Genomic DNA, 18,538 nt, shown 5'->3' with positions numbered 1-18,538 from the left:
GACTTGCATGCTTTATTTCCAAAGAACAGAGGTGTACATCCTACTATGGCCTTCTTGTCTTTGGTGGTAAAGTTAATCCCTTTCTGTAGCATTCTGGGTCACAGTGTTGGTCTACATCAATCTTCAGTATCTACTGTGTTTCTCCACGAAACTTTCCAAGACAAGAACTCAAGACAATACCATAACATGAGTGGACAATCCAGGGCTTAGAACTGACCATCTATTGCAGAGTTCCACAGTGTTTCTATTACATTACCTCCACACAGGAGATAAAACTAGATGCAGACAATTTTTCTCTAGGGCAATATGTGGTCACTGTGGCAAGGTGTGAATGATTCTTGCATTCACAAGACAGTTTTGAGAAGCTTGGTCTGCCTAGATTCCAAGTGAACCAAGAGCTTCTTGGACAGTCAGGTACTCCAGGTATGGTGAGAAGCCTCACTGAAAAGCAGTGCATAGTAGTTTCAGCCTAGTACTACCCTAGGAAAATCATCTGGCTTTTTGCAGACTTTGAGAAAAGCCAGTGCCATGCAAAAAGTAGCAATAAACCACAACAGGTACCCCAAGAGCACTTATTGAAGTAGTAAAAGACTCAGGTTCAACTTCTTGAACATGGGGATAACTTTGTAATTTTTTTTCCCACACCACTTTGTGTACTTAGATTATGTGGTCCATAAAATTGATATTGACATACATCTTTTCAGTCTAAGTTTTCTAACAATAGGACTGGAGATATGCTCTTCCTCAGCTTTTATTCAAACACAAAAAATTGTTAATTAATATTAGAAATTGAAGGTCGTCTTGTATTTTAAGCTGTAAACCCCTGTATGAATGAGCAATGACATCTAAGTCATCTATTCAAGGGGCAAGAGGCACTGAATGAGCACAGGCTTCATATGAAAAAACCCTTTTATTGTGTAGGTGACCAAACAATACATCAGCTTGCCCAGAAAAGTTGTAGAGTCTGCATTCCTGGAGATATACAAAAGCCATCTGGACATACACCTAGGCAACTAGCTCTAAGCAGCTCTATTTGAGCAAGGGAGGGGACAGAATGACCTGCTGAGGTCACTTCCAACCTCACCTGTTCTGTGTATTTTAGATGGAGACTGGGTAACTAACTGGGGGTCTGAATTCCACACTTGAAGCTCAACTTGCTCCTAAGGTTAGATGCTGCAAGTTTTTAATTCCTACTTGTCTAAATCCCTTAATCTATCTCACAGTTAACTCTTAAAACTACCAGTGCTTAAACAAGGCAGTTTTGGACATGCACTTGTTTTTAATGGAAAGGTTCTGTTTTTGCTTTAGTGTACACATGTTTCAGAATGAGAATTATACAGAAATGTATAATACATCATTATGCAGAAATGTATCAGTTTGTCTTGTCAGAATTTATATTCCCTGAGTCATATATATACTTGTATCTTTATAAAGTCATATAAAAACCCAATTTCTTTATATTTAAAAGGTGGTCCATACAGTGGTCCTAACAGGTTTAATCCCTAAAGCAGCCTTAGTGCCATCCTTAACTCTGCCATCTCTGGTGTAGCCAAGACCTAAAATAACAAACATCAGGGCTGCTTTAAGTCTCCGCTGCCTTCAAGAATCCACTTGCAACTGCTACCAGGAAGAAGATAGCCACATTCTTATCAGTGCCACATGCTGTAACACAATCCCAAACTATGCCATCCATCAGGGAGGGTAAGCATGAGAATGAGTGGTGTCAGGCTGAGGAAATCCTTGGGCACCTGTTTGGGACAATTTTACAAGCTACTCATACAGCCAGGGCAGGAGTCAGCACTTGGGCCCAAGGGTCTACGAATGAAGTGAACAAGAACCTGTGATTTAACAGAATAGCATGTAGATTTGCCAAAAAACCAGTAATGGACATGAGGGAATACTATTTTGTCTTGCAGAGGAAGCTAGTAGAGGGCAAGCACACAAAAATGGACATTAAACACTTAACTTTGATGGAAACAAAGAGTTCCCTGTCTGCTTTCCTGAAGGCCTAAGTGGATAGCATCAGAAAACACACATGGAAAGCTGGTGCTTGCAGACTAGCTCAGATACAAGCATGACGGCCTGTTTAGCCACAACTAGTGTTAACTATATTGGGAAAGAAAGCAGACAAAAGTGTTCTAGTACAGAGTGGTCATGGAGGTAAGCCATGTACCACACATATAATTAAAGTTGTCTGATTATATGAAATAATAACAGTCACTCAGCTATAAATATAACCATAATTGCTAGGATAGAGTATCTAAGAGATGGTTTAATACAAAATTTTGCAATTTTTCTAACTTTGTAAAGCAAAGAATACAAACTACTATCTAAAAGGTTTCATTGGTAAATTTTATTGAAAGCTTTTATCAATCATATATTTATGATTAAAATAAGTAAAATAAGTATTAATTTGTTACTGTTTCTTACACGCATGCATTGTTCAAAATGCTGTGGATGGATGTGGAAAAAATGCCTCTTTTTGTGGCTGTCTCACATAACCTGGAATTTTTTTTCATGCAAAGTGAGATTTTTATAGGGCATAGGGTAAAAAGGTAGAAGCAAGGATAGGGAAGAGATTGCAGGAGAAATATGGTCCAGGAGGCACCTGGGCACAGAGCACATTTCAGGAAAGGAGATTTTTGTAGGCAGCCAATGGAGCTGTGTGGGGTTTTGCGTTGTTCAGGAAGCCATGCAAATTCGCTGGCCTAAAGCTTCACTAGAGGAAGGACACTGTGGGACTAGGGAGACATTTCTTCTCTGCTCTTTTTTGTTATTTTGTCTTTAGAATGCTAATTTTTTTTTTTTTTTTTTTTTTGTTGCAAGAAAACCTAGCAATTCCGCTGTGAAATATGGCCATAAGATTTTTATTTAGAATACTTTTAAAACTAGAAGGAACTTGGGGGGAAGAGGAAGTTGATTAGGCTAATGCTGTTTATTCACTAGATCAGTACTACTTACCACATGATGATTCCTCCATAGCCCTGGGTGACAAAGGCCTTGAGACCAGTAAAAACCAAGCTCATTTGGAATGAGAGCTTCAAGTTCAATTTAAGTCATCTATGGATGACTACAAAGACACCAGAATAGCAACGACCAAATTCAGGAGGTTTACTTTGGTATTGATTCAACCTGACATATCAGAAAGAACAATCCTAGGAATGTATCAGATTCTGGTTCAGGGGAAACTCATTTCAATTGCTTTCATTCTGTTAAATGACCCTTAGCTACCAACAGGGCAACTTTACATGTTTGTTTGTGTCTGTGTGCGTGTGCACACACACATATGATAGGGTAGAAAAATGGCTTTTGCTTCACTTGATTCAGCTGAAGTGGATATTCAAGACAGCCTCAGACCATGCTTTTAACTTATGTGCCTTTCTTTTTAAGTGTTCTTTTAAAAAATTGCTTCCTGATTCACTCAATTTTTTGAAGCAAATCCTACCAGCTCTTGACAGGATTTTGTGCAGGTCTCTTCTGTTTCAAGTTTTCAAAATTAAAAAAAATATACACCACTACATGTGTCTATCACAGAGAACAGTGCTACCACCACCAAGATTTACATATTTAAAGGATATGCAAAGTTAACTAGACAGTAATACTTATTATAGGTTCTGTATTTAAAATACTTTACCTTATAATAGTACTGAAGGGCTCATTTGAGGCTGAAGAAAAATGTTTCAGCATTGTTCCTTTGTATTTTCAACAGTTACATGTTCTGCTCTCTGCTCTGGCAGTGAGTTACCTATGATGATTAAAAGTCATCTCCCATTGGGAGAATGACTCCCATTTCCCCTTTGGTAACCTCTCCCAAAAAGAGGTTTTGATGAGGTATACTCTTTTTAAATTATATTTTTCACCTGTATAATTTTTATTCCTGGCAGTCAATTTAAAGATATTGAAGAAAAACAGACAGAGAAATGTACAATTTGTTATCAGAAAATAAATTAAAACCCATTTAGTCTTCACAAAGTGACACAAAATAAAACAACTATCACAAGAACAACTAACACTTTGGAGGACATTATTCAATGAAGTATCATTACTGCAAAATTATCATACTAACCTAACTGAACTCCAGCTTTTTAAATGTCATATTAACCATGTCATAAACACCAAATATATGGCAACAAAACAGGTGGCAGCATCAACATAAATAATTTGGTTAGCAAAACGAAAATAACAGCAACCTAAACTCTTTCAGGAAAAGCAAAAACAACAATTTCACAAGCTGAGTCCTAAAGATAAGATTCTTTCCAAGTTCTAACAGTTACAAATGAAATCTGAAACTCAGAAGACCACAGATGCAGAAACTCTCCTTTTTTTTCTCCAAGACTTTTCTAATGTGTGGTTTGTAGAAGCTCTGTACTTGTCCAGCTGGGCAGCTGGAGGGCCTTGCCTGCAGTGCAGGACAGATGCAGAGGCAAGGGAAGAGTCTTCTGGTGCACAGCTGCTTGCGAGGGAAGCAGCACAGCAGCAGGGAGGGGAGTGAACTGAGCTGAGCATCACCATCCATGCAAGGGAAGCACCGGGCAGGCAATAAATGAGAAGGGAGGGCAGGACAGCACCTCACAGTGCCGCATCCTTTGGCAATGAAAGAGAGCAATGAGAACCTCAGGAGACACTTCCAGCCAAGAAATGCTCTCTGTCTGCATCTTTTTGGGCCCTCTTTCTGAAGGTGAGGTCACTAAGTAGAGGCTAGAGACAATGATTTCCAGGTTCATGAGATACACTGCGTGCAAGAAATCATATGCTGGGCACCACCTCTATTTCTTCCACAAGCACTAATATATCAGAGGATGTGTCTTATCTGATAAAACAATTTATTGGCTATAGCTGTGGTGGAATTCTATTCACCCAGATCCACATACTCCCCTCTTCAAAAAGTCTTGAGACAGGCAACAGACTATTAGAAGCTTTCTACATAAATCTGTTCAGGAAATGAGAAATGACCAAACATAGATCCATAAAAACAGACAGACAGGAGAGGTGTGGCTCTGATTCCACATAACATAAATACCTCCTTGTGCATCAGCAGCTTTCTTAATTACAAACAGCTCAAAAAAAGGTAACCTTCATGCAATAATTAGGCTCATCTCCTACTGTAAAATTGCCAAGAACACATTCATCAGACATGGAAATTAATGAAAAAAGGAAAAGCAAAGCATTTGACTCAGTATAACATCACATTTATAGTACTATATATTTCAGTAGTGGTGTGATTCTTTGTTAAATACTACTTCAAAAGTATATCAAATGGATATTAATGACTGTTCATGATATTATTAAGCAGAACCACAGAATGCTTAATTTTAACAATTGTATATAATTAAATACAAAAAACCATCCAGATTAAGGCTTCCCAGAGAAGCAGCAATTGCCTTAATTAAAAAAAAACAAAAAAAAAACAAAAAAAAACCAACTCCAACAACAAAAAAAAGCAACCAACCCCCCTGACAAAAACCCCACCAACCTCCACCCCCCCTGAAAACCCTGCACCACTGTTAATTACTATTGTGCCTATTGTTTTACATCCCTAGTACTGCCACACCGATGTTTTTCCCAGTGATCAAGGAGATCAAAGAAATCTGATGTCTCACAAGGGGTTTGAACTACAGCAAAGAGAATTCCTCTTAATTCCTTGTCAGTTTTTGAACACTGTCCAAATCAGATGAACAACATCTTGCTGAACTCAATGAGACTTGTGTGCAATGGGACTGATAGTCTCAGGAAATTCAGAATAAAGTGAAGAATTTTTTGCCCTGTATATGAGTTTGACTCACGCCCAGCTCTGTAATGAATCTCCCAATTGTTCTGCAGACTTTCATGGTTTATGTTGCAGTCTCATCTCTTTTCTTAGCAACATAGCTCCAACCTATTACTATCACTTTGTGCCACAGCAAGCAATATCAGTAGAGACCATGGAATAAGCATAGTCATTGAAATGTCCTATCCTTCCTGAAATGAACTTTATATGTCAGATCCTTATCCATACAGGGCACTTGATGTTTGTTTCCACACTCTAGCTTTTGTAAAAAAATGTGGGGTTTAAACTGCTTGAATTGACACAAACTGCCAGTACACCATCTGATAGCAATCCACAGTGGGAAACATCCAGGGAACTACTATGGTGTGCTTCTCTGCTGTGCTCATCTTGCTGTTAACATGTTGTAGAGCTGTTATAGCTTGCATGCAATTCTTGGAAGGTGCTTTTTTTGTCATCCAAAATTTCTGAGGCTGTAGCAGATCATTCCAGATTCTCATCAGAGCTTAATCCTCCCACTCAGTGCTCACAGTACAAGCCCCAAATGGTTGCTTCACATGCATATCTGCTCAATGAATGCACATCAAAGTGGTTAACTTAATCTTCTTCCCCTTAGATTTTCAAAAGTACACTATAAAATTGGTATTTTCCCTAACAGAAACAGCTGAGCAACTTATTTTTCTACAGATAAAATGCAGGAAGATGGAAAAGGAACATGTAAAAGCACAAAGGTTTGGGTCTGCAATCACATGGAGATTGTAGAGAACTCCAGAAAGCACTGCACAACCCCACCTAGTGCAATTTACGATATGAGAGTATTGAGAGCAACTTGCTAGCAAAGCCTGGGTTTGAATGGAAATGCACACAGGATGACTGTACAAAATAGCTAATGTCAGGACTGTTGAATTTACAGAACTTCTGCTAACATGCTTTTCTACTGACAGTCAGGCATTAATAACCTTTCCATAGCCTTAAATGAAAAATACCACATGCAGATTGATAGCTCATACAGATGCCATAGAGGCATGTAAATCACTGGGCTTCATGCTGGAAGTCCAGGAGCAGGTTAGATAAACACCTATAAGGAATGGCAGGAATATTCACAATTCTCTTTCACAGAAAATCCCTTCCATTTCTGTTTTTCTGAAGATTTGGTTTAAATCAACTACTGGGCCTATTAAAAAGTTGCCTTTCCTATGTCTCAACTTGCAAGTTGCATGAGACTTCAATTCTCTGCATTGTAGAAAAATATTCTATTTAGGACCAACAATAATGTTACACTGAACTACAAACTAGTTCTAAATATAGAATATCCAATACTAAATATAAAATATTTGTTTACAAACTCCTGCAACACCACTAGTAGAAGTCTTACAATGGCTGGTGATTCTTTTCAGCTATCACATACTTATTTAAGCAAGAGCATTCACACTGTGTGAGACACACCACAAGTGTACAGAGGTAAGTGGTAAAGATTCTGCAGTGGACCTCACTCGTGTCAAGTGCACATAGGACATATCTCACTTTTCTTACCAAAACTTGCTTTTAAATCGCCTTAGACAGTGGTGTCATATAGTTTCTAAAGATAAAAACTAGCTAAAAAATTCTTCATCACATTCATTATTTCTGTGTGTGGAACAATGCACAGTGAGTTACATATCTTACTATGCCCAAAAAACCTTAAAGGGGATGAAGAACCCATCAGAAAAGATACACAACAGGATCCCATATAATGCACCCTGCCCATGATCTTTCAAAATTTGTACATTTTGTGTGGTACCTGACTAATGATTTCAGTACCTGAACATAAAAGTTCAGATAAACATAAAAATATAAAACTGCATTTTATTATGTCAAAGCTATAGTACTGAATTTCACCTCACTATGCTGTCTTTTAACCCTGATTCATTCTGTATCTATCTAAATATACACATAAATATACATATCCATTCCCAAATAGGTAGCTAACATTTTGATCGAAATGAGAGAAATATACAGGAAGAAAATTTTCCAAACAGAATTTGCAATTTTAGAAATCATCATGCAGTGTTAATTTAAAAATATTTATTTCCATCTTGATTCTGGAAATAGGACTGAATCCATTAGTGTGTGGACTGGAAAGCGAATAAACAGTTTCATTAAGGAGACATGTTAGCTCCAACAATGTTTATTGGGGCAAGCCTGCACTCCGGCTGCATATGGTGTACCTTTAAATAGGGCCGTTAAAATACCAAATAAAATGTCAAAGTCTGTCAGGTCTGGAGCTTTTATAAATTGTTTAGACTGGGGATAATTTGGGTTTCGTACATCATGCCTCGCAGATCCGGCGGCACGGAGACAGGAGCGGGAAGGGGCCCGGCGGCAGCAGCAGGGGCACGGGCAGGCTGGCACCGGGCACCGCCTGCCCATCGCCCTCCCGGCCCGCCTCGCCTCCCCTCTCGCTGGGTGGTATCCTGACATGGCGCACGTGACTCAACAACCATATTTACAAAAATTTAAAATAAATAAAACTTGACTTCAAAGGGCGCGCCGCAGCCCCTGGCCGGAGATGGGCACTAACCTCCCCTCGGGCTGCAGCCCCTCGGCGCTGGCACCAGCCCGGCCGCTGCAGTTCCTGCCCTGCCACACCTCGGCGGACGCGCCCCCGGCTCTCGTCCCGCCGCCCTCCCGGAGCCGAGCGCTGGAGCCCCGCCGGCCCCAAGCCCCCCGCCCGCGCCCCGGCCCGCCCGGCGCTCCCACCCACGGCGCGGCCCGGACCTCACCTTCAGCTCCCGGGAGGCCACGCGGGCCGCCAGCTCGATGACACAGCCCACCGCCATGCGTGCCGCCCCGGCCGAGTGCAGCTCGTTCCAAACGGTGTCACTGTCCACCTGAGCAAACAGCCGGCCCCGGGAGGAAGGCAGCGGAGAGGGGAGAGGGAGAGCGAGAGGGAGAGCATGAGAGAAAACAAACCCGTGAGGGAGGGCTGGCAGCGTGACAGCCCGTGTACAATAACATCAGTCTTCCGTGCTGGCCAGCTGAAAGGCCTTCTGGACATGGCTCTGCTTATGCTTTTTCTCTGCACGGGCTTCTCCAATGGAAACACATTCCTGTCATGCCTCGCTGCCATTCCCTGTTTAGATTTCTCATTACAAACAGTGTTACATCGGCCGGGCCCGGCCTGCTCGCCAGACCCTCCTCAAGCTGGCTGGCGAGGTGACGGGGACCTGCCAGCCCCGGGACCATCGGGAATGTCCATCGGGAATGCCCATCGGGAATGCCCATCGGGAATGAACAGCCACTGCTGCTGCAGCAGAGGCACGGACAGCCCGTGCCACCAAAGCTCATCAGTGGCACATCAGTGGCCCTTTCTTAAAGAGAGTAGTAACCTCTCGTTTTTCCTTCCCAGGCAGTTGTTTATAAGTGTCGGAAATTGGAGCAATTAATTGCTTTAAATAATTTCAGCGGTCACTCTTGCCATGGACAGAAAATGGAATTGTAAAAAGCAAGATCTTTGCTGTATCGCCTGTCTTGATGAACTAATACGCTTTGACTAGAAGGCTTTATTTTGTAACAGATAAACGAGGGGTTTTAAAGCAGAGAGAGTTATCTTTGGTACCTTCTAAATGAGAAATTGTGATGTGTGATACACTGCATTACAAAGAATATAGTGTAAAGGTGGCTAAGTAGCGCTGCTCTACAGTTTCAATCAGTGTGCTAAAACTTTACTTTTGAAATCTATATTTAACGAGTGTTTATTTACAGAAACACACCAAAACACACAGGTGAAATGTTTTATATCCCTATATATATTATGTATTATGTAAAGCAGACAAGATGGTATTAAATAGTCTGAAAAAGTTATCCAAAGAGACAGCCAGACTTCCTTGATGCTCCATGGGAAGTGCATTTAATTGTAGCATACCGTACAAATTTATCATGAAAAGAAAAACGTTTAGAAATAGACAAAATACTGTGGCAGATGCTATTTGGATGACTTCCAAGCACACTGAGACATGTTTTCAGTTTGAACCAGAAGCTTCTGTTCCTAATTCCATTAAAAAAAAAAAAAAAAAAAAAAAAAAAAAAAAAAAAAAAAAAAAAAAAAAAAAGAAAAAAAAGGAAAGAAATCGAGTAATTGAAAATGGATGCACTGCTACTTGACTCTGGAAGTTCAGAGGAATTTCTCTGATTAGTCATTTGAAACAGAAAGAAGCTTGATCTAAGCTTGATCTTCTCTACACCTGTCAAATGTCTTTGCCATTACTGTTACAATAATATTATATTTCAAGCTATTAAAATGATGTTATTTTTCAGTATACTGGACCTGATTTTTCTATCATTTTGATCAGTTTTGTGTGCATGCAGCAGAACTAATGAAAATAGTTTGTATTTGCAATAGACCTGAATAAGAAAACTGGATTTTGCTTGCAAAGTTTAGAATAGCAGTAGACACAGCACACTCTTTTCATCTGAGAAACTCAAAATGTTGTACAAACGCAATTGAGCATCATCAGCTTGATGTGGGATGATTTATTATACTTGTTTTGTAGGTTGGTAGCTTGAGATTTAAAGAAATAAAAGTAGCTTTTGGAAAGATGTGCACTGATCAACAGGTAAAAAGAAACAAGAAATAAACCAAGCAGTGAAAAAAGCAATATCATAAGTAAAATTAGGCAGACCTTTAAGTTATCTCTCTGTTGCTTTAGAGGAACTGTGAATCAAATTTCATTTTTAAAGCTAATCAGGAGATAAATAAGTAGAGGTCATTGGTTAAACCAATTTAATCAAACCATAATAAAGTTTAAAAAATACTGTGCAGTATTTTAAATAAGGAATTATCAACAAGAGGGCTGGGAGGGAGTACTTTCTTACCATTTTTATGGCCAGCAAATTAAGCTTAACATGAAGGAGTGGCTGATGAAAATGATTCAATGGCAGCTGCTCTGTACACCAGGGCATGAGCAGGAGCAACCTGCATCCTCAAAGGGACTATGATTCATTTCCAGGAAGGCTGATTAAGTTAGAATTGTAACCACAGCTTGAGAGTACCCACCCTTAAGACAGTTGTCTGCTCTGACACATGAGACTGCAGTCTCTCCATCCGCTGAATACTGAGCATTGGCCAAGGTACAGCATTTATCATTTTCTGCTTTCAGCTGAGTGTGAGGAGACTGAACTGGCTGTAAGACCAAGTATCTTCCACTGAAAAATTTCCCTCAGACCACTTGAATGACTGCTACCTTAATTTACCTGGACTGGTGGAAAAAATGGGCAATCAGGAAACAGAACAGTGTTTCCTGAGAAATTTTTCAAAAATTACCACCTAAATGAACACAGGAAATTCAGGATATTTTAGCTAATCTCTTGGGCATGGTACCTGTAATGAGTGGTAAAGTCTTAAAGCTAGGGGTAGCCAACTAAAGCTGCATACTTTCATGTACTGTTACTATAATGCAAGAAAAGTAACATAAATATTTAAAAGTAACATGAATGCTTACCTTGAAAAGGCATAGTATTACAAACACAGGTGGAAAATAGTGTTTCATATTCTTGCAAAATTAAGACTGAATTTCTGAGGAACATCTCATGAAGAACAACCTAGAAGAACTCAAAGCGCACAGCCAACACTTTAGCTGTAACAACTAGAAAATTCCATCTCACTCCATTTTATGTCTCTGTTAATTCTAAGTATTCCCTTAAATGTTTCAGGTGTTTAAACAGAGATTTTCTTTTAGTGTTACACAGCATTTACTTTGTAAATTGCTGTTGAAATACAGTGGTATAAATGGCAAACCCATTAAAATTACAGCTACTGGCTGGCCCAGTTGTCAGGCTGTATATGAAATGAAGGTCTAGAATCCTACTGATATGCTTTCCTATATTCCTGTGAGATGAAATGGTTGCGTTTTGTACAAGTAAAAGGAATAGGATTAGACACTGTGGTTTCTAGTTCTAGTGCATGTATGTATTTCATATATCTGACAGCCTATCTATGCTGACTATGCATGACTTTGTGACAAATGTCTGAATCACAGACTATAACAAAGTCAGATGGAATTTTATAAGAGGTTATTTTTGTTCAAGTGCCTTGGAGCAGCCAGAGAATTCAGTGAAAAACCTGGCTGGATTAGGATTGTTTTTCAGACAATGTTAAACAAAATTTACAGAAAATACTTCATTTTTAGCTGAATTCTAACCCAGAATCTTAGCCGGATTTTTTTCTGTATAATTATGTTTAATATTTAAATAGTACTTCTGTTTAGGAGTCCTTTAAAAATTGTCAGGATAGAAGAATGTTCTAAATTGCACGTAATGAAAAAACCAATTTTTTAAAGCATCGAAATGTCATTGTTGAACTATGAGCACACTACACATTTTGTTACCAAAAATCCTATCACTGCTACAGTTCTTCAAAGCAGAATTGTGCATGATAGCGCCAAGAGCCAGAGGACACGAGCCCTATCTGAACACTGACTTCCTAACACACATATGGATTTACTTCACTCCCAGTTTCCTGAATGAGCACTGTAGGTTGCAGGCTTTTTCAAGCACATCTAGCATTGCTCAATCATTGGCATGTGTAGCAAAGCTAATACTCTGCAAAGCTACAGATGATAGAAATTAAGCTACCTGTCCCTGAAGTGGATGTGGAGGCATTAAAGAAGAAGGGAATGACTTAAGTGAAAAGAAATGTAGGTAACTTCTCCTGACTGAATGAATTAATATTTCAAGCCCCGTGTCTAAAAATTCTCTGCTTTGCACTGCAGAAAAAAAACTTGATATGAATGCTTTCTGTAAGAAATATCTATGTGATAATGCCACTTTAGCAATGAAAACTTTGAGCATACTCAAAACAAGCTGAGAAAGAAGCCTTACAGCAGAGATATTTCAACACACAGAAAGCTTGTACTATAACCCCTTTAGGACTGGAAAATTTAATTTTAAGGAAGACTGACTATAAAGTTTGAAAGCTGCCAGCTCCTTATGTTGTGCTCAGGTTGTGGGATATGTGAAAATGGTGAGGAAAGATATGGCAATATGCATGAGGGAGGGATTCCTTACTTCACTGTCTTTATGAAATCACTGCAGTTGGCAAAACTGGAAATGTTCTTTGTCCTGCTATTTAAATTTATCTGGAACCTACCTCAGGGGGGCAAAAAAGGTGTGTGATTAATAATGCTAAAGCATATCTAAAATAATTGCTTTTTGTTTTATCTGTCCTTCCTGGCTACAACGTCTCTTCACTCATCTTCTATTTCAGTCCTCTTTTTCCAGAAATCTCCTGGGATCTGCCAAGTGGTCATTGAATCACCGCTCTACTGACCAGAGATGCTGCTCACAGTCTGACGAACCTTTCCAGTTTTTTGCACCCTGCATGATGTATTCATCTGTGCAAGTTATCTTTCCTATCTTTCCTTTCCTATCTTTTCCTCAAGTTGCCCTGAATATATCCCCTCTGAAAACTGTACGACAATGTAAAAGAGAGCCTAAGCTACTGCTTTGGGATGAATTCAAAGCATCCTAGAATTTTTCTCTCCACATTTCTCCTCCCACCCACAAACACATATCTTGTGATTTAATGTAAATTCATTTTCTGCAGTGGAATTCTGATTTTACTCCTAAGAGGAATTAAAAATACACTGACTTGCTCATTCTGCTCTGGATTCTCTGCATAATTGTTGCCATCATTAAAATCAAAACCAGTCCTCTCAGAGATACCCCACATTCCCACAAGAGATACTAATTTTCTGACAACAGGTCAAAAATGCAATTTGTCATCTAGTTGTTCATGGAAACTTTGACCTGTGATGCTTCTTGGATCGGAGTCATTGTAATCTATGTGTCCAATATTCTGGACAACAAGAAATTCTTTGCAATAGTTTGAAAGGATTGTTTGCCCTTTCTTTAAAGAGATTGGGCTCAGCTGTTCTTGGATGGAAGTTAGTGAGCTATGCATTTCAAATGGATACATTTCAACACAAATCTAGAAAAACAACTCTGTTAAAAAACTTCAGTCCTTTGATATAAGTGGTTCTAATACTGAGAAGTAAATGAAATTTGCTCAGCTCACAATAGTGTAGCTATGCAGTAAACAAACTGATTAAGAATTTGTGACAAATAATTCTGGAGAGTACTGACCTCCTCAGTGATACTGAAATTTAATAAAACTTAGATATTTCAGAGCGAATTCCTGTGTTTTAGCTTTAAAAGCATTCAGAGTCTCACACTCTTTCACTTATGCCAGAGCAAATGTGTTTCCATCGCTGGGTTTTGTTAATATACTGGCGTGAAAACAGAAATTAAATATTTTTCTGAAGCGTTTCAGTCTCTAAAAATTGTGTGTCATTTTGGTATCCCTTCCAGCAAGGAGTCTGTCATTCTTAGAGACAGTTGGTGCCAGCTAACGCTACCACATAAGTTTGTCATATTTTGCCCCTGACCATGAGCAGTGCAACTTCCCAGGTGTCACGCTCATAGCTCTCACCTCCCACTCTTACAGATGTCCTGGTGATCATTCATCACCTCTGTGATTTCCACCAGGAAGCAAAAGGTCCTCAACGTGCTTCTCAGCTGCTGTTTCATCTCACCATGACTAAAGAAGCGAAGGTGCGCGCATCATCTCCAAGGAGCAACTTCTAATGAATGGCCTGTCAGCCATGTCACTCGTTAAGGAACAAAGGAGAAAAGCTTTGCATGGCTGACGTCTTTTCCATAAATTCCAGATACAGGAAGTGTGTAAAAGTGTACTACTTTAGGAAAAATATGTACAGTGGGCTTCCTTTATTTTTACTGCTATTGCAGCTGTATCAAAGATTTTTTTCTGTCAAAGGCATTTCCAGCTGTTTTGATGTGAAGTGCCGACCATAAAAACTACCCAGAATAGCAGCTTTGTGTATTTTCTTGCCTACCAGTGTGATTTACAAAAAAATTTGTGAAGGGCATGTGATCTTTAGGCTCCAACAGGATGAATAGTTCAAACAACCAACACAAATCATTGCTTAAACAAAAACCGTGGAAACTCCCTTAGTCTTGCATTGACTTCTGTGTTTGAATAATTCCAGTAGGAGAATTTATCAGTAATAATATTTATGGATAAGGACTTCTAAAAATAGTTTTAAAGGCTATTAATTCTGACCCCAAAAGCATCTTTCCAGGCTTTCTACAAGAACAAGGAATGTGAGCAGTAGTCAAACCAGTTGTATGTAGAATACTTAATGTCTTTCAAGTTTTACCTGCCAGTAGTGAAGAAACATGAAAACACAATCAAAGTCAATTTTCAGGAAATACTCAGTAAAAAATGTAATTATTAATTAATTATTGAATGCCTAGCAGAGTTACTGATGTTGGTAGTCATCCCCTGATTTAAATGCAGCATCTCCTCTGTAAAATTAAATACATCTAAAAGTTTGTAAAAAAAAAAAAAAAAAAAAAAAAAGTGAGGTCAGTATTGGAAAAGAAATAGCTTTGCATTCAAAATGAGAAGCAGAAAAAAATCAGGCTAAGTCAAGGTATCTCAAAAAGAAATAGTTTTACTTGGTTTCTCTCTTAAACTAACTTTTATGACAGACATCCAGAATTTCAAGGTCTCATAAAGCATACATTAGACACTGTAAAGGATCTCAAAACCTTAATGAAACAGTGATGTGTGGATCATTGTTAGGGGCAATGGAGGGAGGATAGCATGGATTAGATGTGGATTAGATCTTGTTTTTAGAAAAAACTCATAAATAAAACACTTAGGCCAAGATTCAAGTCTCAGATATGTGGCGTATATCACCAGATGCTTGTAAAAAATGTTACTGCACTTTCAGGCCTAGCCCTAAGTAGTCTATTAATTTAACTTGACATTTGTTTTAGTATTTAATGGGTTAGTGTGTGAAAATGCTTGTGCAACTGCCTTCTTATGTTTGATCTTGCAGTTTCCAGGAGTTTGTAGACAAGCAGATACAACAATGTGTAGTTGGTTGCAATGCATGCAGTTACAGAAAATGCAACTTCTTTTTGCAATATTCAGGCCTTAGTTTTGAAAATTTTCATCATTTACCTCTGAACACATTTTTATTAAAACATAACATTTCAACTTTCTGCCTGGATGTAGATGTTCTTTATGTTAGAGGCCACTGTGGGACTACACTAGTACCTGTTGTTCATTCAGATAAACAACACAAGAACATTTACTCTTCAGGGAGCTTTTCTGTCCGCCCAGTTAAATTCTGTCAATAAACAGATTATATGTCTTTAAAGTGCAAATGTGAATTCTTCTTTAATTACAGAATTACTGTCAAATCCGTGTATGTGTACGTGATAAAGTCTGGGAAGAGTGACTAGTCGTAGTAGTAGTAGTAGATTGGATATGATGCTATTCCACTATTTACATTTAACATACCTGTGCATATTTGTCTGTATATTTATATCTATATCTATATCTATATCTATATCTATATCTATATCTATATCTATATCTATATCTAATCTATATCTATATCTATATCTATATCTATATCGATGTTTTCTATTCTGGCAAATAAGATGCTTCTTTGCGTAATGTTTGCCTTTGGCAACACTATCGTTTTTAGAAAATGCAGAAAATTAGGTAAGACCTTTAAAGATTTGGCTTTACAGTAGTTCATTAACTTCCCAATAATTTTCTATGCTTCATATAATGTATATTTGTTTAAAAATTTAACCTGGTTGAGTAGCGAGGGGAAACCATCCTTTGTTGAAAAGGGTAAAGAAATAGTTTGAGAGACCAAATTGTGTATTTGACATGTTGTGAGATTACCACGTCTGAGCTTTTTATCCTTGCCTGCAGCAAGTAAAAGCAGTCTGGGACTATTCTAGAACATTGTATTGTGCCTGCAGCAATACCAAGGAGCTCTGTCTCTCAGCTAAACAGTTTCACCTCTCACTGAAACATCAAGCTCTGTGGTAGATGGCACAGGGCCACCTCAGTGCCATGAAAGAACAAGAATGAAATGAAGTATGTGCCCTGTAATTTGAAGAAATTTTTTTTGTGGCCATGGTGTTGATATGATAAATGTGGCATTCTCTCCCTGCCCAGGAGACACTGAGGCACTTCCCAGAACCAGGGATGGTCTGTGTACCTCAGTAAAGGAAGGCTGGCTGTTTCCTGCTGTGACCAAGATTCACCTCATCACACTTGTTTGGTTTTTTTTTCTAAAATCAATGTGCATAAAATTTGAAACTTAGTTGTTTCAAGTCTCTGTCAATAAAGGAAATCAAGGACCTCCAGTCAGTTCTTCTGATCTTAGGTAGAATGACTCCTGCTGTACTGATGAATGTGGCTTTCTAATGCCAGTACATAAAGCTGGACAAGGGAATCTTCAGAGATCTGTTGTTCTGGACTGCAAGTTAGTTAAATTTTAATTAAATTTTAATGAAATTAATTCTATCTATTTGCTATTTTTTCTTTAGACAAACTTACAGCTCTGGCATAGCTCCATCCCCAGTGGCCTTAAATTGCCTTGGTAGGTGCCAGGGTGGCCTTTTTTAGCACACATTTTGTTTACCTCTGCAGAAAATACCACAGTCAACACCGTGTAACTGTGATTCCTAAATAGTCTGAAAAATATGTCAATTAAAGTATGATGTGCCTGGTTTTTTGATTAAATCTTGGTATTTCTTTAGGGGTGCTATAACTGACAGTTTTAGGAGGTAAAAAAGTCCTTCATTCCTGGGAGCCTTCTGCAGTGTGCTCCAAAATGTTGTAACTGGCAGATTTCAGTAGGTTAATGAGTCAGGAAAATAATTTAAACTATTTGGTGAATATATTGGCAGCATGGGATAATAATGATTTCACAATGCAAAACTTAATATTGAGTAGATGAGCTTATAGGAACTTCAGATTGCTTTCCCAAAACTAGGAAACAAACACATTTTTTGTTCAGAGGACTATGCCAATTGTGGTACAGCCTGGAATATAGGGGAAAAGCACAAGTTAATTCTCATATCTCTGTGAATGTGATGGTTCATTTGAACACAAACTGTGGGCAGTCTAATTTCTTTACTGACAGTTTTGTGTGCAGGTATAAGACAGATACCTAAGCAGCCTGGAACCTAAACTTGCTACAAGAAGGCAATGCCACTGCCAACATTTTCTTGATTTTAGACAGTTGTGCCATGGTAATGGAACCAGTTTGGTGCCATTAGCTCTTATAGAAATAAGAGGAATGAAGAGTCATAATATGTAAAGGCTGAAAATTCTTCCTGGGCACAGACTGAGAAGATCAAGGGAAGAATGAGAAGCAGCAAAAACCAATTTGTTTCCTGGATGGCTTACTAAACTTGTGTACTAGTAAAATCTTGCCTTTCTTATTACTTTTCTTCCTGTGTGGTCAGGACAAAAAGTAGCACTGTCAGCTGCCACAGCAAGGAATAGCAGGAAGAAATTTAACATACAGAAAATATGAATGTTTTGTAAGTTTCATAAATATGTTGAGAGATATTATAACTACAAACTTCTTCCCTTGGTAATTACATGTCAAATTGTTTTCTGATATGAAAAATCCAAGTTACACTTTGGTTTTCAAAACAAGACCAGCTTATCTCAGCAGAAGATATTGTTTCTCTTTGCTGCTGTAACAGCAAAATTAGAGGAAATGCAATGGACATTCCATATTATGTACAAGCCATACTTAGCCATTCAGATGGCTTGATATTTAGCCCAAGAGCCACTCTGTTCAGCTCACAAAACATTAATTTTTTTGAAGTCTGATTTTTTGCAGAGCAGCGTTCTTCCCCAGCTCCTCCTCTTGCAATTTAAAGTTCTGA

General features: G+C 38.6%; 1 protein-coding gene across 12 annotated transcripts in view; it reads right to left on the bottom strand.

The window, feature by feature from the left end:
* The window catches only part of HDAC9 (histone deacetylase 9), a 454,940-nt gene that overhangs the window by 104,781 nt on the left and 331,621 nt on the right, over nucleotides 1-18,538 (bottom strand). For all 12 annotated transcript variants that reach the window (XM_058035907.1, XM_058036403.1, XM_058035984.1 and 9 more), the window contains one exon: nucleotides 8,527-8,634. In XM_058035907.1, the coding sequence (XP_057891890.1) occupies nucleotides 8,527-8,634 (108 nt within the window). The remainder of the gene's footprint in view (nucleotides 1-8,526; nucleotides 8,635-18,538) is intronic.

Source organism: Melospiza georgiana, chromosome 1 (assembly GCF_028018845.1).
Source record: "Melospiza georgiana isolate bMelGeo1 chromosome 1, bMelGeo1.pri, whole genome shotgun sequence".
In the NCBI taxonomy this organism is placed as follows: Eukaryota; Metazoa; Chordata; class Aves; order Passeriformes; family Passerellidae; genus Melospiza; species Melospiza georgiana.
This window is presented reverse-complemented; position numbering and strand designations above follow the sequence as displayed.